At 41.7% G+C, this 21,803-nt stretch overlaps 1 protein-coding gene across 1 annotated transcript; it reads left to right on the top strand.

Annotated features, from left to right (window-relative positions):
* The first annotated feature begins 8,156 nt into the window (after positions 1 to 8,156).
* Positions 8,157 to 12,522, top strand: zfp64 (zinc finger protein 64 homolog (mouse)). Its single transcript, XM_037269029.1, has 6 exons — positions 8,157 to 8,402; positions 8,496 to 8,657; positions 9,162 to 9,296; positions 9,527 to 9,589; positions 9,665 to 9,916; positions 10,310 to 12,522. The coding sequence occupies exons 1-6, from the start codon at positions 8,357 to 8,359 to the stop codon at positions 11,455 to 11,457; spliced, it is 1,806 nt and encodes a 601-aa protein (XP_037124924.1). The 5' UTR covers positions 8,157 to 8,356; the 3' UTR covers positions 11,458 to 12,522.
* Positions 12,523 to 21,803: the final 9,281 nt, after the last annotated feature.

Below are 21,803 nucleotides of genomic sequence, written 5' to 3'. Positions count from 1 at the left end.
TCAACAAAAATTAATAAAGGCGGTTTTGGTAAGTTAAAGCAAAGCTAACAATAGAAAATTTTGAAAAATAGTTTCATCTTTTGTCTTGGTGGGGGGGAAAAGTTGTGGCTTATAGTTTGAATTTTACTGGAACTAAAATGACTAGGTGACTTGGTGACCCCCCACCCCAGAAAATGTCAAACTCCAATACTGATGTCTCCAAAAGAGTAATGCACACATCTGCTAGCGATACTGTAGACATCAACACAAAAACATGCGGTAGGCAATCCTTTGTTGTGTGCACTTATCAATAAGTGAGGGTGCAGATTATTAGAGCGTCTGAGACGGATCAAACAACATGGTGGTGCGCACCCACACGTGGCTGATTTACAGGCGGCCTGATAAAGTGCCGGGGCACTCTGTCGAACGAGACGTGGAGCCTCGTCGCACTAACACCATCAATTACTGGCCGGGCATGTGCTAACCTCTAAGACCTAGCAACCAACAGCTGCAGGGGTGCCGTCATCATGGCACCTAGTTAACAGCGATCCGGTTGTTTGGAAGCAATCTGTGCAATATTGTCCACATGTGCAATTAGGAGCTCACGTTGGCTCGTAGCGACTCTCTGTGCCTACGTGTCACGTCCTAAATAGTAAAGCTGTCAAGATTAATCAACAGGTAATTGATTATCAAATTAATCGACAACTATTTTAATAATCGTGTAATCGTTTGGAACCTTTTTTTTTTTTTATTAAATCTTGTCCAAACCAAAACAGTTCATATTCATTAATTTTGACATTGCCATCAACTGCTGTTACTTGGGAAAACAATAACCGCTGAATGCATTTTGAAATAGGTTTGTAAGTACGACTTCATTCTCTGTCAACTGAATTGTTTTGTCGGTTTTATTACTAAACAATACCAAATAAACAACAATAATTGTATGAGGGATTTTTTGTGATACACTTTCATACAAATTTGAATTATATCCATTTATTCATTCAATCAATGACTTAATCGATAGAAGAATCGATTCTAAAATTATTCCATCGTGACAGCCCTACTTAAGTGCTTGTTGCCGTATCGGGAATGTTGCGGATCAAACTAGTTTTTAAATACTTATAGAATGAAGATTGTTCTGATTCTGATAACATCATTGTGCAATGTTTGACCTTGATTATTTTTTAAAATGGTCTTTTTTTTATGAACCAATATTAAGCATCTTTAAATAGCTTGAAATGCGTTTTACTAGTCAAATACATTATTAAGTGAGTCTTTTATCGAGGTGACTGAGCGAGGGTGGAGAAAACTGTCTGTCCATCCAGAAATTGACAGGGAAGACATGTGGCTGCAAAAAGACAAGTGGAAAAACTGTGCAGAGATGTTAAAAGATAGATGCTGTCAATTGAGTGCACTGAATATTTTACGGTAGCTTTTTCCATTAGAGCCTCAAGTTGAACTGCTTCTTTACCAAATGACAAAAACAGCTTTTAAAAACATACTTTTTTTTCCCCTCCAGTGAACATGTGCTGCGATCAGGAGTCAGAAAATGGCTTTGGCAAGTTTTCTGCCATTTCAACAGCGACTGATGGCCTCCCCCCCTCCCCTCCCCCTTTCCCCCCTGTGTTATCTGGCTCAAAGCAGTGCCATCCCTCCATTGTAATAATGCTGCTTCCAGCAGCCCTTGGAATGACCTTTCTTTAATTAACTGCATCTTGATGAGCGGATCTACATAGAATGTGAAGGTTAATTAATGAAGTATCACTGCTTAGTCCTAAAACCATCACCTAGCAGTTGACAGCCCACCACTTGCAATTTTACCCTCCCGTCCCCCATCTCATTAACGACGCAAGGCAAACGGACGGCTCCGCTCTGGCCGCCGGATTTCACGTAAATTGTCTCAAAGATGGACATTTTGAGATCCTTCAGACAACGACGCTGTCACATGTTCTGACCCTGCACTTTGAATAATATATGAGGGGAAAAAAAAACACATTTTGCAAACAACGAATCCAGTCGCCATCAATAATTCAAATTAAGAGGCGTGTAATCTGTTCCCTGCAAACAATGCAATACATGAAGGATGGCAACGGATGATTTCTCATACTTCATCTTGATAAGCTTTTGGTTTCCGTATGATTTTGTTTCGGTCTTGCTTATCGTTGCAGACCGGCAAGAGGATCCGTAAGCCATACAAAGCTTTTCAGGGACCCGCCCTTGTGACCAAAGTCAGCAAAGGCCTGTTGATTTGAAGTTATGATAACAGATTATCCTGTCGTGTAAGCTGTTTTTGCACATTTATTCTCCCCCGTGTGTGTGTGTGAGTGGGTGTGTGCAGCGCTAATTGTATATCTGGGTAAAACGTCACTGATTAGCATTTAGCGACTAAAAAAAACCCACATAAAAAATCTGACTAGAAGCCATAGAAGTCTACTACAGTCTGTCACTTCTGTCTGTGTGTTTTGAGAATAAAATATTTCCATCACATTGAAAATAGTCAAATTTTGTGTTTCTTTGCGAATGGCTGATATTTTTGAGCTCCGTCCCTAATTGCCGTGGCTTTTTTGCTCACGCCGTTGCGTCATCGCAACTCAGTCGCTGACTGTCAGGTGAAGGCTTCTTCTCTCTTGAAGCGTCAACGTGATTTCCCGCTCTTTCGGCACAGCAAGTGTGTGACATGCCGCTAAGAGCTGGCTCCGCACGCTGTCACCGCAGACAACTCACGACTATTTTGGTGAGTTTGAAACAAAATAGCTGCTGCAGCATTTCGTCGTTTTCTGTCTCAAATCCTCGACACGCGAGGATTTACTGTGGAGTGAAGTGAGTGGGTGAGGGGGGAGTGCTGACAAGGACCCTCCCTTTATTTCCCCTTCCATCACTTCCTTGCTTTTTTTTATTGGATTGCTAAAAGAGGGTGATATTTAAATGGCCAGTCAAGGTTTGGCAGGTGTGAGGTCTGGGATCATTATCTCCGTACACCTCTTTCCAATTATGAGCCACGTTTTCTTTGCATGATGTTGGCGGTACCACTTGTGATGGACTGAGCCCATTGGTATTAGTCCAACCATCCAAAAAAGCATGTATGCATAATGTCTGTACGTACATATGTGCTTACAATCACGCAAGTATGTTTGTATTGTGGTTTACTAATTTATCGGCTGTAGCACAGGACTCCCTGAGGGATCTGCTCCAATACCTTCCTCAAGTCCACAAAGCATACATGAGTGTAGAGCAATGGTCCATCAAGCATTTTGAAGCTGAGAGAGATACTTTTTGGAAACCAGTAGCAACAGCCGCATGTCTACTTAAGTTCTAGGGACAGCTTTTATGAGAAGCTGGTCTGCAAGGGTGGAACGGAGATGGCTCCCGGTCATTCTCTTGGATCGGTCGGGGCTGCTGCTTAGAGAGGAGGAATGAGCAGGAATGCTCCAGGATGAGTGAATCGAGGAAAGCACCACTTTGGTTTAGAATTAGCATTTGAACATGGCTAAAAGCTCCGAAAAGTTGATTTAGCATGAGATGGCTCCTTTAAAGTGGAATAATAGTCCTTCCTTCTCTTTGTCTGTGTGGATGGAAGCAGGGCCGCTATTCTACACACGTGTGGACCAAGGCAAGGCAATGTAGGAGAAATTAAGAGGAAAAAGAAAGATTACACAGCCAAAATGTCAGCCCCAGTGTCAGTGTGGGAATATTTATAACAGGAGCTCACCAACATGGACAAGAGAATTTCCGTCCCGACATTAAACTCCTAACTTAGCCGTTTGGTCGACACAATGAGTATAAACGGAACACTTCAAAATGTTGTACGCCCACAGAAATGGAAGTTTGCTACGTTGCAAAACAAATACTGCCCTTTAACACAGTTGGAAAGCCAGCTGGTTGGTTTTATTTTTTATTTTTTTTAAACTGAAACAGGGTCTTTTTTTTTGTTTGACATTTTTATTCATGTGCAATTTTTTACTAGCAGAGACTGAGACCATTTTATTTTTATAGTTTTTTTTCTTTGTTTTATTTATTTAGAATAGGTACTGTAAAAGTTCATTGAAATTACAATAATAAAATATACACATGGAGAAATAAAAGTTTATTGCATTTGAAGGGGTGCACTTGCATTATTATATATATTCATTTCATTAGTGGTTAATTTGGTGTTTAATTTTTGGAATTATATATCGTCCAGCAAAACTTATCATCCCAGGCCTAACTACTATCTTCATTTAATGCTGTGTATATTTAGTCTATAATACAAGTTGACTTTTGGAAATCAACAACACTTCAGACTAGCCGCACATTCGCTTTTCCACAAATCTTTTCGTAATCTTCTTTTGTAAGCTGCTGCTTCGAAACCATTTCAGAACCTTAGCCAGGCTGTATTTTTCCACTTCCTGCACGGTGTGAATATGCAAGCTTTTCAGTGACTCTTCATGCAATTATTGGACACTCTTGCATGTTGATCATTACAGCAGCACCACCAATTAGTCATGATGTCATTTTGTTTGTGTACATGTTAATCATTACTGTAAGCAAGGCAACACAAGTTAGCTACAGTAAATGATATTGTCAGATTTACAGAGTCGATTATTGCTTTATTGTCGGACTGTTATCCTTTATTTGTTTCAATGTGACCCTAGTTCCAATTCAAATTTTGTCCAATTTAGTAAATTGTAAATACAAAATTGGAAAATCTTACTTGAAAAGAATTGCTGAGTATGTTACATATAAATACTTCATTCCACTGATCTAAATTGATTTGATGGAATTGATTCAGTTTGAGCAGATAGAATCAGCAGACACCTAAAACCTAAAAAGTGTCATTTCCCTGAGCGGTGCTGCTAATTAAAACACAGAAATCCTCATTAGTAATTTTTTTTTTAAAAAGTGTCCCGTGACGACAAATGTCAGTGCTTTGAATACGTCTCCGTGCTTTTTCCATTTTTGCTGACCCACCGCTTCCAAAATGTCAGCGACGGACAACAAAGTGTCGTGGAGCGCTGACTGGCCTCCACTCTGCTAAACTGATGTAGGACGCCCCCTATTGGCCTAAAATCAAAACAGTTCTCCACCCAACAATAGCAGTTTTGATTGGATAAAAGACAAAGATACTAAAGGAATGTACCTGAGATGAGTGCAAACATACTAACGGTGATGGAGACAGTTGATTGATGCATGCTTGAAATGCTTGGATGCTTTTTATTCTTGTCCATGAGAACACATTTAGCCCTCCAGTGTGCTGCAGCCATATCATCTGCATCACTTCACACATACAAAGAGCATAGCGTGTGAACATGTGTGCCTTTTGTGCATAACGCCGCTGCACTTTGCTCGCGTGTGTAAAGTCAGAAAGATGCACGATGATGTGGGCGGAAGCATCTGACGCTTTGTAGACTTGTGTGGCAACCGATTGTTTGATGGTGACCGGGGGAAATCAAAGCTGAGACAGACAGAAGGCCAAAAAATAAATACATCTGATTGTAGTCCACATGTTCTGCTGAGCTGGTTTTGATGTTTAGACCTAATTTGGCAAAACCACCGTGAGCCACAGCAGATATCGGTGCCACCGTCTCACCTATCATCCACTCTTGGCTACCTGTCAATCACATCTCTAACAACAAAGATGTAGTAGTGTGGTTGAGTTTGGTTGCATTTCCACAAGTAACACAAAAAATGTATATTTTTGGACTCACGAAACAATCAAAATATTTTGCAGAAAAGCATTTTTGGGGTGATTGTTTACGATATGCAAAACAACCGTTAGTCCAATTATTGTTTTTGACCCAGCAGTTTTAAGCATCTACCTGAGTGAACTCTTTGCACTCGTGCATTTTATTTGCTTCCTTTAAATCATAATCATCTTAAATGAGCCTCCCCTGAATGACATGAAATAATAATGTGCAAAATGACTCAAAGCCTAAACCTGCAGCAGCGGCCCCTTAGGTGACAAAGCTGGATTAATATTTGATGCCTAAATATGATTGGGAGGAGGAGGGGGAGGAGGAGGAGGAGGGAGGGGGCTCAAAAAGACACTTGGAGGCAGCAGTGGATGTTGGGAGAGTGGTGGATGTTGTTGGGGTGCCCTCAGGTGGAGGCCAGGTATAATTGCTGTTGACATCCTACAAGTCATAGTGCAATTTATAGCATGTGTCGCTCCAGTGTGGCAGCAGACTGTGATGCTCGATGACAGCCTGGAGCCATTAAGCAAGTGTAAGCAGCAGGCATCCCTCCATTGGAGAAAATCATGTGACAGCGGACACACACACACGCATACATTAAATTCAGGTGACGCACTGGTTAGCACACCCGCCTCACAGTTCAGAGGTGTGGGGTTCGATCCCGGTTCCGGCCTTCCTGTGTGGAGTTTGCATGTTCTCCCCGTGCCTGCGTGGGTGTCCTCGCACATTCCAAAGACAGGCCGAGTGAGCGCTCCAAAATTGTCCATAGCTGTCAATGCGAGTGGTCGTTTGCCTGTGTGTGCCCTGCACTTGGCTTGCGACCAGCTTAGGGGTCCCCTACCTACTGCCCAAAGTCAGCTGGGATAGGCTCCAGCACGCCAGCGACCCTCATGAGTGGTTCGAAAGATGAATGAATGAATAATAAAGTCACGATCAAAGTATTACGGACTTGGCCTCCGTGGCTGACAGATGTCACGAGTTCTTCCTAATGAGCTCGTCTGTGGGTCATTTGTATGTTGCATGTAAATGTGCTCTTTTGATGCACATTTATCCACAGTAGATTTATGTGCATGTGATTTGCACACTGTTCACTCAACCTCGGGTAATTATTTATTTGCTTAACCGTCTTGGCCTCTTTTACACTGTGTCATCTCGTTTGGTCCGCCAAACTGTAATTGTTCTGATTGACGCGATGTTGTGTTGCTAAGCATGCATCCGTTGTGATGCACGATACGAGACAAATCAGAGTTGTTGAAAGGCTCTGCTTCTGTCTCCACACATCATTTATGTGAGTGTGCGTGTGTGTGTGTGCATGCACTTGCTGTTTGCCTCAAGGATTTTGCTGTTTCAGCAGGGTGGGAATCAGGCCAAAGTCTTGAGCCTCCCAGTAGCAATGAGCCAGTTAAGGAGCTGCCAGTGAAAATGGCGCCGCGCGTCAGTCACGTTCACGGCTTATTCACAGCAGCGGCGCATAAAGAGGCTTTTCTCATTCACTCGGCCCAACAAGCCACTAAATTGCCCACACTTGAAAGACTGTGTGTGAGCGTGTAAGTGCTCTGTAAGAGCAGCGACACATGAAATATGAGCTCGTTGGAGTTAGCCGTGTCCATGCTAAATCTCAGGGCCATGAGCTGACGGGCCGTACATGGACGATGTCGCCATCAGTAGTCGTTGGTGCCATTGTCAACTGGACACAGAATTTACTTAACATAGCAAAGACTCCTGGTGATCCTTACAATTTTACATGGCTTCTTTGTCAAACATCACCAGCCTCATTGCGGACTGTATATCCAAACACCTGCTCTGTGCAGCATTTAAGTAATATAGTCAAACTGTAATTTGTTTCGTCAGTGTTACTATATTGTTTTTGTAGTGTATCATTATAAAAACAAGAACACATTTATTTGGTCCATTCTTTGCTCACACCACAAATAATCTGCTTCCATTTTTAACATGCTTTAGAAATATCTTGCCTTGATTATAAATAGAAAGAATATAATAGGTATGGATAAAGGCTGCATAGGCTGATCCCGCTAACAATTTTTATCATTCATGTGTTTCTTCATGAATATATTCGTTTATATTTAAATGTCAATAACCCTTTACATATTGCAAATTATTAATCCTATCCTTTTATTTCACTGTTACAGTGCTTGTGTAATGAGTATAATAGTATTGTAAATAGTATTGTTTGCTATTATATCTAAATTGCTTGATATTAAAGAATTTTAATTGATATTTGATATTAAAAAATATATTGTCATCAAAATATCCACATACAGTAAGTACAATTTACTCAATGACCATTCTATATTGTTATTCTAAAATAGCATGCAAAATTAGGCTTTGTGTAATGTAACGGCAGGTTTTCATATTCCATTAAGATTAGTCAACTTTAATCAAATTGAAATGCTTAAAAAAGTGGCGGAGATGGTCCTCAAAACAGGCTACCTTAAATAACCTATTGCACATGACGTCACCGTGCGTCACTTCTTTACGCATGCGTGTCCCATAAGGACGTAAACCTGGCGCAGCATGTCGTGAAATACAACCGAGACGACAGTGTTTCTTCCGTACAGTATTTATGTTTATTTCACCCAATACTGTTAATTGTGATCTCGTTTTAGCACCATGACGACAGAAGTGGTTGCGTTGTGGTGACCGCACTTTATCAAACGCGTTTGCTTAGCCAGCCAAAAGATGACTTAATGTGTCGTAAAATAAACTCGACAATGGCAACATACGACGCAGAAGGTAGGGAAAAACACCGTCAACTTTGTCCAATGTTCACTCAACATGTTGCATGTTTGGGAAAATTTGTGTCAAAATGAGCCTGCCCTCTTTAAGGACATTCTGTGGTGGTGGAAGTGAGCCCTGATATCCACATTTGTGGATTCTGCAAGCAGCAATATAACAACTTCGAAGTGTTTCTGGCCCACAAGCAGAGTGGATGTTCACTACCCACGCGTGACACCTCAGCCACGGCTACAGAAGCTTCCGCTCTTCCAGGTGACGTCTTTTTTTGTTGCTCCCTGTGTTTTGTCGCTGCTCTTTATGTCCTCATGTTCTTTCTCCTGAGCCATGTCCAAGTCATTTCTTTCCCCCCCCCCCCCCCCCCGCCCCCTTCCGGTAAATTTCCATGGGAATCTTAAGAATTTCTAAAATATTTAAACTTCAATTGAGCATGAGTCATGTTTCAACAGATTTATTTGTAAGTAAAACTTTATCAAGTTATCAAGATTCCAACAAAAAAGTATTTGTTGTTGAATGAAAACATCCATATCTCTGTGATTCTGCACATTAACAGAAATGCACCTTCCAAGTCTGAAAATTAACAACTTGAGTCTAACTTAGTCAAGTCACGTGACTCGAGCCCTCCACATCTGCTATGTTGTCATCTTGTCTATAGATCCTCTCATCTTTCCCTTTTGCATTGTTTACTACTTATTCGTCTCATCATCATCCCGTGTTCTCCTTCTAGTTTTCACTAATGTCTCATTTCCCCCCTCTCAGGTATAGAGGTAGTTTTAGAAGAGACCTTTCAGACGTGTGTCCTGAGAGGGGTTAAGAAGATCCTGACCAAACCGCAAAAGACCAAAAAGCTAAAAGGCGCACTCTCATCCAAGAGATACAGCTGTTGTTTCTCAGGTTAGTCACGTCTTATTCCAGCAGAACAAAGCGCAAATGTCACAAAGTATATTACTACTTTCAATCATGTGAAAATTGCCATAGCCCTTGAAAAAATCATATTTACTTGAAAGCATGCAGTGTTCAAGGTATGTTTGATTTGGTATGTCTTAAATGCGGTACCGTACTGTGCAATTCCTTTGCTTAGAATCATGCGTGCACACTTGCAAACCCTGTTTTCTTTGCTTTAGGCTGCACCTTTAAGACACAGTATGGCCAAAAAGACATGGAACGGCACCTTAAAACGCACACTGGTAGGTTCCTGCCTCATATTCAGACTCCTTTTAGGTGTTAGTGTGAAGCCATCCTTTCTCAATCTGCCCTGTCAGGTGAGAAGCCGTTCGAGTGCGACTTGTGCCACAAGCGCTTTAGCCGGCGGGACAAGCTCAACATGCACAGCCGCTCGCACACGGGCGAGAAGCCACACAAGTGCAAACTGTGCCCGTACGCGGCGGCCGACAGCAGCAGCCTGAAGAAGCACTTGCGAATCCACTACGACGAGCGGCCTTTCAAGTGCCAGATCTGTCCCTACGCCAGCCGTAACTCCAGCCAGCTCACCGTACACCTGCGCTCGCACACCGGTAGGTGGACGCCTGTCTCGAGCGTACATTTGGTCCTAATGTGGTCGAATTTGCATGTGTCTCAACACAAACGCAAATCTATCATCTTGTTGTATGCACAGGTTATCTGTAGTCGTAAATAAAGAATTTTTGAATCCGTTAAGTGAAATTCTGTCATTTTTGGCACACACACGGACCGGCAGTACAGTGGTTGGAGTCACTACACAAGGCCATGCAGTATGCCTTCTTCCTGTTGAGATTGTTGTGACTAATAAGAGAAGAGAGCATGGTCACATGGTTTGATTGCTTGTGATTTCTCGATTGAATTCGGACCGTACAAGAGCAACTACAGTTGTGAGAGCGCCCGGTTGACAGCTTGTGTGGTGTTTTTTTGTTGTTTTTTTTCCCCTCAAGGAGATGCACCCTTCCAGTGCCAGCAGTGTGACGCCAAGTTCAAGATCAACTCCGACTTAAAGAGACACATTCGGGTCCACTCGGGAGAGAAGCCTTACAAGTGTGACCTGTGTGAGTACCGCTGCGCCATGAAAGGTAACCTCAAGTCTCACGTTCAGATCAAACACGGCACCGAGAACGCCTTCCACTGCGCCCATTGCGAGTTTACGTGCGCCAACAAGATGGCGCTGCGGCAACACTCGCGCCAGCACCGCCCCGTTCAGCCCATTCAGTGCCCAAAGTGCACGTACTCCTGCGCCAGTCGCGGGGCGCTCAAAGTCCACGAGAGGATCCACTCTGAGGAGCGTCCCTTTAAGTGCGACTCGTGCGACTATGCCTCCAAGCAGCGCAGCAACTTGGTCATCCATAACAAGAGGTTCCACTCGAACGCACCCGAAAAGGGCGGAGGCGGAAAAAGAGTGGGCGACGACCCCCCGAAACCCATCAGCTCTCGTTACCGAGCCAAGTTGGACGCCACTCGAGCCTTCAGCTGTGACCTGTGCAGCGCTTCGTTTGTGAGGGAAGACTCACTGAGGAGTCACAGGAAGCAGCACAAAGAGACACAAATTCCTCTGCAGGCGCAAGTGTGCACCTCGCTCGCCCCCGCGACCTCACCGGGCGACAGCACTCAGCTGGACGTCCCGTTTCAGGTAGACTCGTTGGTCCCTTACAATAGCACACAGCTGAAAATTATTGTGTCTTCTGCGGAGAGTCCCAGTAAGATGGTTCTGTTGAGTCCAGAACACCAGGACATGGTGGTGAACTCCATGATCCAGCAGGTCAATCTGCTGGCACCCCAAAACGCAGAGGCCACCTTTGTACCCCAGACGGTCCTCTTGACACCACTCCTCCCTGCCGGAGACACCAACAGCCCTCTGCAGCAAACGCTGGTCCACTCGACAATGGGCGCTCAGGACAACAGCGTCGTCCCTCAAACTTTCATCACCACTTGCACTGAACTGGAGGACTTGAGCGCCTTGGTCCAAGAGGGCGGCGCAGAGGTGACAGTCGTGACGGAAGGGAATACCGACACGGTGACCTCAAAGAGTCCGATGGCAGAACCCACTGCAGGTCCGGGGGATGGTCGAGGGCAGTGCCTTAGCATGTGAGCGGCTCAGTGAAACTTTTTAAATGAACATTTACTGCAACATAAGCTACTTTCCCTGGAATTAACTTTTTAAGGGTCTGCTGTTCATTTTAGCTGTGTACTTATCATGATGCTAGATATGAAATTATTTTTTCTTCTTAGAATTTAGACTGTTGAATTGATAAAGTGATGCTGTGAAAATAGAACTTGGACTCATGTACTCTCATAAGCAGACGTGGGGAACATGCAGCATGTGGGCCACTTCAGGGCTATGAGTATAGAACGCTGTTTGAGCAGTTCTTCACATCATCTCAATTTCCTAGCGGACTGTTTGTCCTCACCAAGATAAATTCTAATTCTGCACACTAAAAAGATAGCTGGCCTACTGGTAGCTCAACTACCTTTTAATAGTTAGACAAAGCAATTTGTCTGTACTATCGATACGACGTGTTCCAAATGAATGCTAATGACATTTTGTCCGATTTTTATTAATCCTTTATGCAAATGCAACTCAGCATCATTTTCAAGTCATCTGTTAGAGATTAAGTTAAATGTTTTTTAACAGACTTTCCAAAAACTAATTTTTCATTTTGCGGGGAAAAGTTCTCATTGGGAGCTTTGTTTACCTTAGGGGTGATCCAGGTTTATGAATAATTTCCATCTTGACTAGATGATAAGATGGATATGGATGCTGAGAAATGCTCAAAACTACTTTCCAAATGTGTTAATGTGGCCTACAGTGCAATTCCAAAATCGCAAAATATCTTTTTTTTTTTTCCTCTTTCTTTTTCTTTCATAAATTTTGCGTGGACCTCGGGGCGCCTCTCCCCTTTAGCTAGAAAGACGACTCAAACAGCTGGACTGCAGTTCCTCAAATTATCCACAAGAAGGCAGCAGATAGGTATGATACAAGCTTTCAACATTTTTTTTTTTTTTTTTTTAACCTTCAGTTTGACTCCATTCATGTCCTTTTCATGGTGGATCTTGCAAGTAGAAAATCTAATAACGCGGGCCAAGGTCTTTCTTAAAAGCTGTGTTTCTCTCCACGGATTGATTTTTCAATAAAGTGCTGTTCTTCAAGCCTCTATCATCTGGCCTGTTGTTCCTCTCTTCACTTCAGCACTTAGGGTTTTTTTCTTTTTTAAGTGAAGGTTGCGCTTGACCATTCATTGATTTTTCTTTTTCAATTGTTTTCCTTTTTTTGTTCCTCTCTGTCTAAATCCTGTAGTTGTAGTGGAAGATGCTTTGTGGGCACCAGGAACTTGCGACTCAGTTTGAACAATCAAAAGCATAAGATCAACCATGGTATTTTGGATTGTCAAAATGTTACATAAAACAATGTGCGTACAGTTAAAGGTTTGACAATTTTGTGATGGCAAAAGTGAAATTATAGTGATTGCAGCACATTGCCACTGGTTCGCATGTCTGCCTCAAATTTCGGAGGTCAATGTTTGAGACTATTCCGGCCTTTCTGTGTTGAGGTGCCTGTGCAAGTTCTCCCCGTACTCGTGTTCGGCTTCCTCCCACATCCCTTAAATGTGTATTTTGGGTTCATGATTGAGGACTAAATTAGATGTGAACAAAGAAAAACGTCTCATTGGATAACTGGATGATTTTGTGTAAATAATCATACAAAATTAGTCATGAACATTTTCAGTATACATTTGAAGCATTTTATCAATTTGAATGACCAATTGGTTTATTTGTAGTTACATTGAATAAATAGTCATACAGTTAAAGTATTTTCCATACGTCTTGAGCACAACTGTTTATTGAATCAAAAGGGTCACCAACATGCTCCCCACGGTCACCGGATTGTGCCCAAGGTCCACTAGAGTTACCTGCAGGTGTTTTCTCAAAGTAGCTCACCAGTGAATGGCACAATGTGATTTCTTAATGCTATTTATTGAAATGACGGGTTGTTATTCATCTGCTATGTTGTTGAATTGTTTAATTGTCATTTAGAAGTGTGCATAAAATTGGATGCTCTACACATGGCTACCCAAGAAGTTGCTCTCAGTTTCAAAATGTTTGGTGAGCCTTACTTCAGTGTATTTATTCTATTTGTTCCTCAGATACTTCTGCCATCTTGTAAGGCAGCAAGGCTCCTATTTTGCCCTACACTACAGGGGTGTCAAACTCATTTTTGTCGCAGGCCTCATAGTTTCCCTCGGAGGGCCATTATGACTGTCAATGTCTTCTATATACATACAGAATAGGCTACACAACAAATTGATGAATAACTAGTTTTGAAATCAGAGACTAGTAAAAACTGTTCAAAGGGTTCAAAAAGATAAATAGTAATAAAAATTGCTAGCAATATCTCTATTTTTAAAAAGGAAGACAATTTGTGATTTTAGTACTGACACAAACTTGATGCAAAATTTGTCTTCGCGGGCCACATAAAATGATGTAGCGGGCCATATCTGGCCCCCGGGCCTTGAGTTTGACATCTATGCCCTACAGTATAGCAAGACTACTTATTACACTGTACAATGGGATAAAAGTAGTGATGGGAAAATAAAGCTTCAAATTTGCTTCATGAACCAGTTGATGTATTTTTGGACTCCTCTAGATGGCACTGTTGGTTTTAACAGATGGGTTTAAGAAATGTCAAGTCAGTGTACTTTCAGAGAGTTCCATCTAGAGGAGTCCAGAAAATACAACTGGTTCAAGATTTTCCCATCAGTAGATAAAATCCGAGCGCTAACGAGAAACGTATTCGGTGATCTTTGGTAATATTTATTGTCCCTTGGTCAGTATTTACATTTTTTATGTTGTTTTTTATCTCATTTGATTGTGTCTATTCCAGATGAATCTTTGTTTGATTGATCGTTTATTTTGACATTTGTGTTCAACAGAAGAATTTTGTTCAGGAATCAAAGAAAGCTTTCAATTGAAACAAACTCAATGTTTAATTTTACATTAATTACAATATTTAAGTAAGATTTGAGATTGAAGCAAAAATCTGTACCAAAGAAATATATAACTGACACCACTACAACAAATATGAGTTTTAAAATTGTAAATATTGTGCTCTAATAAATAACAAAGCAAACTGTATGGCCAACCGAGTCATGGTCACCAATACGTCAGCAATCAGTTCATTTCATTAGTGGCATTTAGTGTCTGGATGGCGCATTGTGTGCAGACAAAGCAAAGGTCACAATGGTTGACACATGCAAACACACACCATCATTCATTCAGTATGAAGACGTGCTGACGCTTTGCTCTTTTGTGTGCTTGTCTTCTTTATGTCCAGGAGGAATGCATCTCGCAAAACTTACGATTTCTTTAAGCAGCTGGTTAGTGGAAATGGCTTTTTTTTTTTTTTTTTTTTTTTTTTTTTTGGGGTAGAGGGGTGGGCATTTATGACCCCACTCAAACACAGGAAGGAAGGAAGTGAAGACGTGCCAAAACATTATCAAACTGCTGCAACCTTCAAGAGGAACACGCAAACGCGCACACACACACACAATGACTCCGTTTTACAGGCGTTTTATGTTCTTCTCAGAGAAACAGTTATCAAAACTTCTCGCTTACACATTTAGTTGCGCCCAAGAGCACCACACTCGGTGGATTTGCAAGACCTCTGTGGCGGGGAATTTCAACAGGAGATTTTGTGATCTGAAATGACACATCAATGTGCAACTAATATGGAATTTGGATTGGCACATCTGCATGATAAAAACATTCATTTTGTTTTTTGACCCTCGAATGTTGAATGCAAACTGTTCTGTAACGCTCTTCCATAGGATTCAACTATTCCACAGTTAAATTGTCGCCACCATAAAACATTTTATTAACTCGACAGGCAAAGTTTTTTTCATTACATGTTAATGTTTGGGCCTGTCATAAAAGTGTGAAAAGAAATGAAACCCTGCTCTCTTGTCCCAGCTTTCTGCCATTTGTTGTCAGAAAATTCAAAGGGGAAAGTTAATATTAAAACCTAAAAACAATAAAGCACTCAATCTTTAGTGACAACGGTGTAAATGCAAAGGCGATTTGCATTTGAAATACCGGTCCTGCATCTCTTTTTTTTTTTTGTTCCTGTTGGAATTGTCAGACAAGTTACTGCTGTTTGATGAAAGTAAAAAAAATAAAAATAAATAATCAACCTAAGATGGAAGATTTCTTAAGGTGAGACATCTCACATGACTCTTTTAACATTCTTAACTAATAATATTAATCATACTGAAACATACAATCAATAAATTGTGTTCTAAAATTCACAATGGCTCAGGCAGACATGAAGTACCTTCCAAGCAAGATTATTTTGTTCAGTTTTTGCTGTCATCACATTTTCCCTCTTTGCCATCGCTCGGTAGGCCACGTTGTAGTGCGACTTTTACGATGTGTACATGCGATTTCACAAAGCTTCACAAATATGTGCGTCGGGTGTGACACGCCGCAAGTTCATTTTTGCCTTTCTCTTTCAGCTTTCCAGTTAATTTTCTCAAAAAAATGCACCTTGAACATTTTTGTGTTTGAGCATTTTTGAAAACACAAAATGTCTTTTGATTGCTAGTGGATTTCATTCTTCATTCTGAAAAAAGGAAAAAGGAAAACAAAAAGAAGAAAAAAAATATTTATAAAGCGTAACGCCAATTTTCACTTAAAATATTGTGTTTAATTGTCCAACTTAAAAGTTTGCTGCTTTGAAATGTTTTAGAGCACCCAACTTTTCTTGCAGTGTAAACTTCAATTTAAGGTTAACATTTACCCCGCCTCCCCATCTCATTAAAATTTGAGCGATCACTTGACCATGAGACTAAAATACAATCTGAGATTTTTGGACAACCCTGCATATATACCTGTATGTCATTAACATGGTCACGTTTGATGTATTTTAGTTCCAGGAAGGAAGTACATTTCTAATTTGGGGACTTACGCTGAAAAAATTTGGTAAAGCCTGTTTTTAAGGTGTTTTCTTTTGTCTTTTTTTATCTCACCCAACTTGTCAGGAAGCATTATCCTGACACGCTGTCTTGTTATTGTTGCTGCTTTAAGACTAAAAACAGCAGTTAGAAAACGTTCTAGGGGGGGGTGGCCTGAAAAATATGTGTAACGTTGAGCCAATAGCTAGTGCTGTGGTGTGAGCACAAAAGCCCATAAAAGTCCTTTAATGGACAAAGGAATGCTGCAGTATCTGGTGTGCCTGCGGACCAGCACTGGATCTCATTCATTACAAATATGTTTTGTGCTTCAGTGTTAAGATGGCAAAACATCATATTTTGGGAGGAAGAAGAGTTGGAGTGTTGCAGCATCAGGTGTTACCTAGTTATGTAGTTGTGGCTTGTCAGCATGTTGCTTTGTGTTTCCTGTGCCCAAATTTGCAGGACAATTGCCCCCCCATTACCCCAACACCCCCCAGCTCTCCTATTTTTTCTCATACCCCCGACAACTCCCAGCTCTCCTCTCTTTTCTAATTAGGATGGATGGATGTGCAGTTTATTCTTCTCATGTCCTTCTGCTGCTCCTTTTTTAAAATTAGGGTTACACAAAGCTAACGAAAAAGCTAACCTGCGAGAGTAATCCATTGGTTCTCGCCTAACATTGTACAGTGCATGTGGCCGGAGCAACTGCTTTAAAATAATACAGCGTACTGTATGTCTGTCGTATTGGTGTTAAAGTTGTTGCCTGGCCAACAAAAACCCTTGTTTTTTAAAACAATGCTAGGAATTCCTCTGGTTTCAACAGATGGCTATTAGCAAGGAAAAATATTGTCTTTGTTCACACATGCCTTATCCTAAGAAAACAAACATGATGGAAATCTGATCTTTTCACGTACAAGCCATTGTGTGTGCGTGCGTGCGTGTGTGAGAAATAGAGAGAGAGAGAGAGAGAGAGAGACAAATGCATGAGTATGTGCTCTCGCGTATTTATCTTGCTTCAATCACACAGCATCTGCCTTATCTATTCTTTTGCTATCAACAAAGTCTTATTGCTTATGCTGTTTGGTGATACCACCTAGAAATGGCACTTCCCTTGAAAATTGCACGAGAATATTGAGAAATGATGACTGCTAAAGAACAAAATGAGAACTTTATTACATGATTGTTGATACATCACATGGTATCATAACAATTGCCACCATACAAATTGGCCCTCGTGCCTGTGAGGAATAATGTGGCAAAATGGCCGCCTCTTGAGACGGATAAAAGCCGGTGAATTTTGCTGCTCAATTCATTTATTATTCAGAATGCCGTATTGTTGTAAAGAAAATCTTAGGGTTGACTTCCCCTTTAAGCTTCAAGGAATCAGAATAGGGTAAATATTGGGGCTTATAATAAGAACTTTGTGGTATTTCAACTAAATTCTTGGGGTTGCAGCCTGTTGTCATGCTTTTCTTTTATGACTGAGTCTTCAGTGTCAGACCCAGGAAACATTCTTGTTTTTATTGTGATAAGCTCCTTTTCAGGAATGGAACAGCAATGGGATGGGGCTTGGGGGTGTTGAGATAAGAATTTTTGGCTCCTCTAAATCTGGTCAGAAAAGCTAAAAGTGTGACATCGCAATATGTGTTCTAGAATACACCAGTCACAACAAATCTATTATTCTCCTTGTGACAAAACAGCAAAACAATGCGATAACTTGCTGTCTTTGCGCTGGCTGCTTTTGAACATGTTAAAAATTTCCTTGAGACTAAAACCGCATTTAAACTGTTAGCGAACAACTGTGCGGCTTATAATCAGGTGCGCCTCATGTATTAATGTTGAATTGACGGAGAATAAAATTTGATCCCCGTGCCTCTAACATTGAGACCGTTTTTCATGTTCCTCCTCCTGCCTATATTTGGGCCGGTGTTTTATTCCACCAATACGTCCACCCAACCCCCTCCGTTGAGCCGAGTCATATTTGCTGTTTGTTTGACCCCGGCAGGGCACAAACGCAGGCTGATCCTTCATCGGAGGACAAAGCTTATGTTTGCAGTGACATCATAAAATGCCTGCGCCTGGAAAACAATGGCTGATGAATTCCGTCAGACTCCAGCACAGTCAGTCCATCGGACAGACCGACAGCGACACCTGAAACTTCCAGTTCAGTGGAAAGTTTACAACATGAATACACACCTTGGTCAAACATACTTCCCAAAATAAGGGGATCTTTCTGGTCGGACGAGATCCAATTGCAGCTTTTTAGATGTTAAATTGTCTTTGGGTTTTTTCCAGGGGTAACAGCACGGTGACAATAGGTGTGGTGCAAAGATGTCTTTTTCTCATGTTTTCTTAATTAAGATATTGACACAGAAAACATACTTGTGGTGCGCAGTGTATTTTTTCTTTATATTCATAAGTTTTTCAGTGGTTCATGTACATCTGCATATACAACCGTCCGTTTGTACACTGATAGAAAATTGTTATTTTGATGTTTCTGCTTCTGTAATAAAGTGTGCCTCCCCTAATACTTGTATGATGGTAAAGTCCAGAGATGAGGGGCTGCTCTTTGTTTTTCAAGGCTGCCCAGAATGTGTTGCAGACATCTCTTATATTAGCATTTGTGATTCCACCCCCAGCTATGAATCTGCTGGTGGTCTGATAACGGTGCTTAGATTGCATCAGTTTGCAAGCTTAGCAAATAGCTCCTAATCATATTTTTACACAGGCCAGTGGTTGCATGGTGGGGGTGGCAAGCGGGGGTCTATAGCCAGCAGGAAGCCAGCCGTCTTTCATAGGTGTGACGTTTGTGAATCTTCTATTTGGGCAGTAAGAATGTGAGAGGCCTTCATTATACATGCATCCCACCCATGCACTCATACTGGTCGCTGGATTAGCATCGTCTTTGTTAGGTTAATTGCATCCTTGTGGGGGAGGTGTTCTTTTGGTCTATGGCTGTACATTTATTTATTGGCAAAAGACTTCAAATGGAAATGAGTGATTTGTTTGTAGGGTGGAGAGATAATTTAATTATTCCTTTGGAAAAAATACATCTTCTTACCTGCACTCAGAATTTGACCCCAGACACAGAGCTCGGGGCCACTTCCTGTTGTCACATCTCCACTCCAGATAATTAATTAGTTCATGGATATGATGCACTATTCCTCAAGTGATAATGATCACATTGCAGACAGATTTCTTCTATTAATTGTGCCCTGAGTAACCTGACTCCTTTCAGGGAATGTTCTCAATCAGGCCAATTGTTTCTGCTCACATACAGTTCCTCTCGGAAAGATAAATCTAGTCTGGCCTCTGAGATAAACGCACGACCCTAAGAGGCGTTCACTGTCGACGGGATAATTCGAGTTAGTCCGACCACATTGTGGATATAAGGAGGTGTGACTCAACACAGACATCTTGGAGGATGTGAGTCACCTTATTTCACCGGGCTGTGACTTGGCTTTCAAAAGCAGGATGTTGCTTTTCGGATCATTTCCAGTAAATTTCCCACTTTTAGGCAAAGGGATGGATCTGTCTGGGTCTTCAGATTTTTATGTAGCGGAACGCAACACAAGATTGGATGTTATTTTTAAACCAGAAATTCCACGCTGAGAGTGGTTGGAGCTCGGTGGAAATGCAGACAGGAAAAAAACCGGGAATTGTAACACTGCTAATACATAACAAACCGCAGCTAGTATGCAAATATGACCCCTGGTGGCTTCTTTTAGTTTTTACCACCTGTTGTGGCTACTGTGGAATGATTTTGCTGTCCCACAAGAAAAAAAAAAGCTAATCACACAAAGTTAATCATTGGACACACACTAAAGCGAGCTTAGGCAGCACGTTGACCTTGTGGTTAGACGGTCTGCTAGACACTTGTGTTAGTCTTGGCATTGTGCTAAACATTGTCCTTCAATAAGTAGAAGCTGAAATTTTGTGTTTACATTCATTTTTGTGCTAACTAAAAATGCAAATAAATTTTAAAAAATCCTGCCCTCTCGCAATCTCACTCGCTTTATATTTGTCAACTTTTGTCCTGCGAGAGTGCTGACTCATCCTACTGCGCCTCCTGAAGGGGCACTCATCCTCCACTAGTGTGCAGAGCTGTTGCCCCACTGCTTGTTTTGATATAATAACCCCCCCCCAACATCCCAAAGCCACGTCACCCTCCCCATTTCCCGCTTCATCCTCCTCCGCTGTGCTTGAAATTGTTTAAATTATCCCGCTGGCACGGGCGTGGCTGCAAACATATTGAAAAGGATAGATCATTATCTCAACAGCATGGCAGCACATGACCTGATCAGGAATCAGTTTACATTTTTCATCTATATTTCTTTAACTCTTTCTCAAGAGTTCATTTTTGGCTTGCTGACGATTGCCGCTTTGTCCCCCCCCCCAAAAAATAACTGGATTCCCACCCCTTCATTCACGGGGCCCGCCGCCTCATTTGTGGCCCTTCCGTGGTCAACCACTGTGATACGCCCCTCGAGTTCCTCAAGCCTCTTCTTCCACCTCTCTCCTAAAAAAAAAAAGGTGGAGTGCAGGAAAACGTTTGGTCAGCTTGTATCAAAATTGATAGTATCATTATGAGTAATCAAACATAGCAATTTTTCTAAAGTGCAACGGTGTGGGTTGTATTGTATTAGTGGCTTGTGTGGACTTTTGTCGTATATTTATTGTCCGGTATTTTAGTTAGATGTGCTAACAACAATGAGAAGAATCAAAGTGATTTCTTGGGACTTTAAGGTTTTTTTTTTTTTTGTTGCTTCTAGATAGGTAAAATAATATACATTTGAATGAAATAGATAAGCACGTGCAGTCTGACCTCTGTATGTAAATGCTCCTAGCAACTTCCAAATTCAGCCCTCCCAAGTCAAACAAACCCCCATCCCCCAATTCTCATGTTCTGCTGCCCCATGGGAGGAGGGGTGCTTGCACAGAGTGATCCCAAAGCATCTGAATCCCTTTTCACTAAGTAGCCGGAGAGGAGTGAGAGAGCAATTATTCTAGCATGATGCATTCCTTCTTCCAAAGAGGATAGCATCACTAGCCAGCTCAGCTCAGCTCAGTCGACTGAATGCAAACGTCGGCTTTCTTTTCGTCACTTCCCGCCAGGCAGAGCAGGTGCTGGCCAAAGACAAAACGGCAGAGGTTAATGCTTATTCCAGATTGAAATGTGTCACATTCATACTCGGTGGGAACCAAAAGGCTTTTGTGATGATTGGGGTGAAGTATAAACGCAGGCTTAGCGACTGTAAGTACAGCTGCAGGACGTTTGAATAGAAGAGGCCGCAATTAGCCGAGATTAATAACAGTGTGCTAAAATGAAGCCCCTCCCTCTTGCAACCCCCCCCAGGCACAACAACTCTGTTTTCACCCTTTATAGTCACGCTGATTATAAGTCATTAGAGAACTCGCATTCTTTTTGGCATCCTAGTCGACCAAAACTTAGGTAGAGATTCATTTCCGTCTGTGTTTACGCAACTCTTTC

This window comes from Syngnathus acus, chromosome 2, assembly GCF_901709675.1.
Source record: "Syngnathus acus chromosome 2, fSynAcu1.2, whole genome shotgun sequence".
In the NCBI taxonomy this organism is placed as follows: Eukaryota; Metazoa; Chordata; class Actinopteri; order Syngnathiformes; family Syngnathidae; genus Syngnathus; species Syngnathus acus.
This window is presented reverse-complemented; position numbering and strand designations above follow the sequence as displayed.